Source organism: Pseudoliparis swirei, chromosome 15 (genome assembly GCF_029220125.1).
Source record: "Pseudoliparis swirei isolate HS2019 ecotype Mariana Trench chromosome 15, NWPU_hadal_v1, whole genome shotgun sequence".
Lineage (NCBI taxonomy): Eukaryota > Metazoa > Chordata > Actinopteri > Perciformes > Liparidae > Pseudoliparis > Pseudoliparis swirei.
Window position 1 is genome coordinate 2,118,427 of NC_079402.1, and position 6,980 is coordinate 2,125,406.

The window sequence follows — 6,980 nt, forward strand, 5'->3', positions numbered from 1 at the left end:
GAGAGACAGAGTCTGGCCCGGCTGCTCTGCGGGGGTTCTGTCTCTTAAAAAGTCTGTTGACGTCTCTCTCAAGGATGGAGAGAGACGTCACTGTGGAGGGGGGGGGGGGGGGGGCTCTGAGGTGGGCAGTTGTGAGGCGCAGTTGACTTGATCTATCAAGGGCTTTAACATTATATTGTAAAAATAATTGTTTTAACAACACGCCGTGGAAAGGGAACACATTAACAAGCTATGAATGATGTGTAAACACAGTTTTAACTGCTGAAGATTCCAGATGTTAATTCACTTTAAATTAGCACACAAAAAACCTAGGAATCTAGCAAAAGGAGCAGAGCAGCAATAGCCAAATCGTATTAAAATACATTTGTATGGCCACTACGGGGAGAATTTATACAACCGAATGATTTCAAAAGCAGCCGTTATCAGAGAAGTCAGGCGGCGCTTGTTATTAACACCGGGACAGCTCGGATCCAACAAACCTGGGTCAGCCCCCCACAAAGCCTAACGTAAATAGACTCCGCCTACTGCGGATCGTGTCGGCATATAGCGGTCACTATTCCAAGTGAACCCAGACAAGAAGGCATCGCCATTGGTCAGTTGGAAAACAACGTACAATATCTCATGATCCGCCATATTAGGAAGCCAACCGCTTCTTCCCCTCCGATAAGAAAAGACCAGGACGGCGCTTCAGGTCCTCGTTAAGCGCCTCAACCGAAGTCGTTGACCGCCCCCCCCCCGCGCTTTATCTCGCTTTAGTTCGGTCGCAGTCTTTTAAAACGGGTTTATTTTAGTTCTTAATTATGGCGACCGCTACTCCGACCGGTCAGAGGAGCACGTGCGGCACTCCGATGAGCTCAAACAGGATCACCCGGCTGCAGGAGAAGCAGCAGCTCCGGGACCTCAACGATCGCCTGGCGGTTTACATCAACAAGGTCCGCAGCTTGGAGTCGGAGAACGACGTCCTCCACCTGCAAATCAACGAGAAGGAGGACGTGAGGAGCCGCGAGGTGACCGGCCTGAAAGCCCTCTACGAGACGGAGCTAGCGGACGCCCGGAGGAGCCTGGACGAGTCCTCCAAGGAGCGGGCCTGGCTGCAGATCGAGCTGGGGAAGATCCAGAGCGAGCACCAGCAGCTCCAGCAGAAGTAAGGCCCCGTTGACCTGTAACGATGTAGCGCTAATGCGGCCCAGACTCTGGATGACGAGCTGGAGGCTAACGGCTTCACGCCGCTGACCGGATCAACATGAACGAGCGCACGTGACGAGCCGTTTGTGCGCGAGCGTTCAGTTGGACGGTCCTGGTGCGCGCGAGACTCTAAACGTACACAAATAAAACAAATGCGTTTGTGTTTTACGGTCCCGTAAGTCATTATTAAGATGTGATTATAATAAGTAACATTCGCTATACATTAATACAAATACTGTTAATAATAAACAATTAAAAATGACCCCACCCGGCCACCACCGTCCGTTGCTGAAAGATAATTTAAAAGTGCATTTAAAAATGTAACTTTTAACACGTTAAGTAACAAGAGAAAATGGGTTCAACGTTACTAACCTGTAAAACACACCTGTTTATTGACGGAATATGTACCCGTTAGATTGGCAGATAACGTACAAGTTCATTGAAGGTGACATGATAATATGATAACTATTTATATAGCACCTTTTTACAAACAGGGTTTACAAAGTTCTCCACAGAGAAGCAAAACATGACGTCAATCCCAGTTCAGTTTCAGAAGAGGCAGCATAGACCATGCCCTACAGGCAATGAACAGAGAAGAGAAAAATACAAAATAAGAAGAACAGACAAACTAAATTAGGGTGACCAAAGAACTGCATAAAAGGATGACGTCACTGAAAAGTGTCACACCGTGGCTTGTCTTGTCTTGGGGTTTTTGTCTCGTAACTTCCTGTTTTATTTTGAAGGCTAACTCTCCTCTCGTTTCAGGTCACTTGCCCTTCCTCATGTGTCACCGGTCTGATTGTCTCCCCTGATCCCTGATTGTTTCCACCTGTTCCCCATTACCCTCATGTGCTTATAGTCTGCGTCTTCCCTCTGTCCTGTGCCAAAGTGTTTCGTCTCATGGTCGTTCACCAAGGCCACATTCATAGCCACCGAACCTTTTTGGAAAGTTATTACCCACCTCTTAGGAGAGTTTTTGTTGTGATTAGTAAACTGCTCACTGACGCCTCAGCATTTGAGTCCTGATCGGAATCTCGGCCTGACAAAAAGCAGTTCTCTAAAAATGGGTTTTAGAAGTGATTTAAACGAAGTTACAGATTCAGTATTGTCCCCTCTAATGGCATTGGTGATGCCTTCAGGGTCTCCAGATGGTGGTCTCTGTTAGGCACAGCAGAAACAAACACAGGATATGAGCGCTTTGGGTATTTTATGAGGGGAAAACATACCCTCAATAATGTGTGGAATACTTGTGGCCAACATAGCTTTGACATTCACATTTATTTATTTTTAATGCTGGGTTTTTATCGTCATTCGCAGGAACAGTGTCTATTAATGAACAGTGTTTAATTGTTTTATTCCCACATATTTGACAGCTGCAACATATGCACACAGCTGTTGATGTGCAGGCTTTCCTCCTGGACTCCCAGAAACACAGAGCCATGAGTTAATGTTATAACGCGTTAGTATTGAGAAGCTTTATATTGGCAGCGACAGCTGTGTTCAACTGCAGCGTGAGTCCCAGCATCACACAAGGGCTGTTCGGCCCCAGCAGTCAGGTGCGCCCTCAGACAGGTGGCAGGGAACCGGCTGCTTGAGTCCCCCTGGCCAGTTGGCGTGACCCATTAGTCCACTTGGTCTTGATTTCTAACGGGCGTGTCGTGACCGCGTGACTGGATTAACTCTCCGACGTTAACGCTGCGCTGGGAGGACAGGGTGGTGACTTTGCATGGGAGCCAAAGTAGCACATTAATTAATTAATGTATTTAATTGTCAAAAAGAAGATAAAATATTAAAAATGGAAATAAGAATGGTCAACTCATTTTTGGTTTTCAAAAGGATTATTTATAAAACATTCTTTGAGGGTTATAAGTGTGATAGAAACTTATGTATGTGGATATATTTTATTTTTTATTTTCTTTATTTTATATTGATTTTCTGATTTATTTGATTATAATAATTTAGGATAGGTTTTGTGTCTATATATGTAGATAATATATATGTGTGTGTGTATATATATAATTGTTTATTTTCTATTAATTTTCTGATTTATTTGATTATAATAATTTAGGATAGGTTTTGTGTGTGTATACAGGACTGTCTCAGAAAATTAGAATATTGTGATAAAGTTATTTATTTTCTGTAATGCAATTAAAAAAACAAAAATGTCATGCATTCTGGATTCATTACAAATCAACTGAAATATTGCAAGCCTTTTATTCTTTTAATATTGCTGATTATGGCTTACAGCTTAAGAAAACTCTAAAATCCTATCTCATACAATTTGAATATTTCCTCAGACCAAGTAAAAAAAAAGATTTATAACAGCAAAACAAAATCAAACATTTGAAAATGTGTTTCCAGGTGTTTCGAGTTAATTAGACGATTCAAGTGATTTGTTTAATTCCCTACTAGTATACTTTTTCATGATATTCTAATATTTAGAGATAGGATATTTGAGTTTTCTTAAGCTGTAAGCCATAATCAGCAATATTAAAAGAATAAAAGGCTTGCAATATTTCAGTTGATTTGTAATGAATCCAGAATGCATGACATTTTTGTTTTTTTAATTGCATTACAGAAAATAAAGAACTTTATCACAATATTATAATTTTCTGAGACAGTCCTGTATATATATATATAAAATCATATTGCAATGATTGACTGAATAAAATACACAACAACAACAATATTCGATGATCCCAACAATGATGAATTACAATTTGGATGAATAAAAGATCCCAATGACGCCGCGCTGCTGTGACACATCACCGAATGGTTCTCATCATTTGGAGCCAGCAGTCGAGCTTCAGTGTGTCCCGTTAATCCACCCCGTTAATCCTCCCAGTCGGGCCTCCCGTTAACCGGCTGCTCGATGTGATGATGCTAACGCGGCGTCCTCTCGACGTACCTGTGGTATTGGTTGTGAGAGTGTGAGAGACTGGACTCTGGTTTCTCCTCCCCTGCGGCTGTTTGACTTTAAAACATGAAAAGAAAGCGTGTCGCTCTGCATTCCACGCCTAGTCTGTCCACTTCCCGCCCGCCCTTCGTTGCCCTCGAGCATAAAGGAGCAAATAACTGTCCTCTGTCCCAGCGGCGCTCAAACCCCCATCACACGCGCTGCACCCTGGACTACAGGCGGCGAGTCAGACGCGTGTGTTCAGAAGGTTTGAGTGTCGTGTGTCTGTGTGCATTAATACAAAAATCACAACAGATAATTATGATAATCAAGGTGGGAAATGTCCATATCTTTTAGGGGGCAGTCACTGACTTCATCCAGGAGCATTTAAAAATACATTGGGAAACTTTTTGAAACTTGTGAAATAACATTTAACCTTTGTACAAAAATAATAAATATACTTATTTAGGCTGACAGGATGTGAGCTATTGTCATAAAAATGGTAATAATGAGACTTTTAGACAATAATAAGACTATTAGACAATAATAATAATAAGACTATTAGACAATAATAACTAGACAATAATAATAATAAGACTTAGACAATAATAAGACTATTAGACAATAATAAAACTATTAAACAATAATAATAATAAGACGATTAGACAATAAAACTATTAGACAATAATAAGACTATTAGACAATAATAAAACTATTAGACAATAATAAAACTAGACAATAATAAGACTATTTGACAATAATAATACTATTAGGCAGTAGTCTACAGATTCAAAGTGTTTTCTTAGATCTTTTGAAAAACAAACCGATATCAATCATTCAATTTTATTCCTTTTTCTTTTTGGTTATTTATTGTTATTACATTTTTCTAAACAACTTTTAACAATTATAACTTATTTCTTAGTTTTTTATAATTAAACATATTTATAGATTTATTGTGATTATCTAGAACAGGCAACACAGAACACACAAAGAACAAAAACAAAATGCTTTTAAATTATCAGAATTATTATATAAGTCATGGGGGCATGTTTCTCCTCTCCTCGTGGTATCAGGGGCAACATTATATTTCTGGGGGCAGTTTTGCCCTCTGCCCTCTTGTGTTTCTGACGCTGATGACAATGCAATATTATAAAAGATATTTCTCCAGTGCAAACATGTGAACCGAGAAGCGGTTTACTCCTTGTGACCACCAGAGGGCGCTGGACTCTTGAAGGAAGGCGTGTAGACAGTGATCTTAAGAACAACTCCAAGTCCAGACTCATTGCATCGCTCTCATTGGTCAGACTGCATCAGGTGTATCCAGGTGTGCCTAAGGAAAGGAAACCATGTAAACAAAGTGTTTAGTGGAGGCTGCCGTGTCGCGGTCACCGCCTCGGCTCTTAACCTGCCTTGTCGTCCTTCCAGCTACAACAAGAAGGACTCTGAGGCGGCGGGGGGGCAGGCCCGGCTGAAGGACCTGGAGGCGCAGTTCCACTGCAAAGAGGCGGCGCTGGCCACGGCGCTGGCCGAGAGCAGAGGCCTGCAGGCCGCGCTGGCCGAGCGGCGGGAGCGGCTGCAGGAGGTACGGCGGCGGCGTGCATCTTAAAGGGTACCTGTAGTGCAAAACAATATGTAGCCAGATCAAAAGATAATGTGTTTCTAAAGGTTATTCATGCACTGACGGTCCAGTATTCAATAACAATACGTAGTTTAGGCTGTTCAAAGTCCTCAACTCCGACATGCGACATTGCACTGGTGCTTGAATATGTCGCGGGTGGTGTGACGTCAGATCGTTGATAGATCGACAGCCAGCCACAGCGGATGTGTTCAGATACCAATATAAACAACGTCGAGCGCTCGCAAACAAATGCTGAGAGATTGATAATATGGACGATGAAAGATTGTCTGATTCAGCAACTGGATACTTGTTTGAACCTTTAAAAGCAGACTATCCCCATTTAGTGAATTGTGACAGCGATGATAGCGATGATTCTGATGAAGTTGATGCCGAAGGACCGCCGGTCCAGATGCTTCACCGTGCGGCCCGTGCACGCAAGTCGGCGGACGTTTGGTGCAGTTGTGGGAAATGTGTGCCACAGAAAACAGACATAGAGTGCATTTGTTGTAAAGAGCACGAACTTATGTCCGATGATATAGCAGGGCTCTCAAGTTTTGAAGACAGGCAAGCGTGAGATTTCCATCAGCACCCGATACAGCTGACTGTTGCGCGCGCCGGCATCGAGCCGAAAAGAGTTGTCGGGGGGGGGGGGTGCTAGTGACTATTTCTATTCAACAATCGATCGGCGTATTGAGCACCCCTGCATTCAAGCATTAAATAGCCGAGAGGTTTTTTCAGCGTGAGGAATTAGATGTGTGGCGGGAGTGCGTGAGATAAGACCGAAATGCGTGAGACTTGAGAGCCCTGATATAGTGTCATTAGACCTCATCTGCTTCACACAAAAGCGTGAGCTCGATAGCTACATCGCGCATAAGCCAGCGCTGGAGATGTCTTTCATTGATGCAATGTTCGGCCGACATGTTCGGGGGTGCTAGTGACTTTTTCTTTGCTCCGTCCGTCCCGATGCGCGCAAACCGGTGTCGGGAGCTCCAGCGCGCATAGACGGCGGGCAGAGGACTGTTAACGCAACACGTAGAGACAGAAATGACGTGCTTCTGCTGTAATGTGGCGCTATAGAGAAAGTGACGGGGGGGCGGGCCAATTTTTTTTAATGTCATGCGATCTACCAATACTACGCCGCGATCGACTGGCAGGTCGCCGCGATCGACGTATTGAGCACCCCTGATATAGATTGTGTAATTCTTGAGGCCACCGATCTATCCCAAGAAGCAACGCGTGTAGAAGTGGCTCCGGATTGGCTGAATTCCTTTCAACGACTCT

The 6,980-nt window shown here is 43.2% G+C and overlaps 1 protein-coding gene across 1 annotated transcript in view; it reads left to right on the top strand.

The window, feature by feature from the left end:
• Positions 1-656: 656 nt before the first annotated feature.
• lmnb1 (lamin B1) overlaps positions 657-6,980 on the top strand; it is a 13,673-nt gene continuing 7,349 nt past the window's right edge. Inside the window, exons 1-2 of the mRNA XM_056433136.1 lie at positions 657-1,144; positions 5,507-5,663. Of these exons, the coding sequence (XP_056289111.1) occupies positions 801-1,144; positions 5,507-5,663 (501 nt within the window). The 5' untranslated portion in view covers positions 657-800. The remainder of the gene's footprint in view (positions 1,145-5,506; positions 5,664-6,980) is intronic.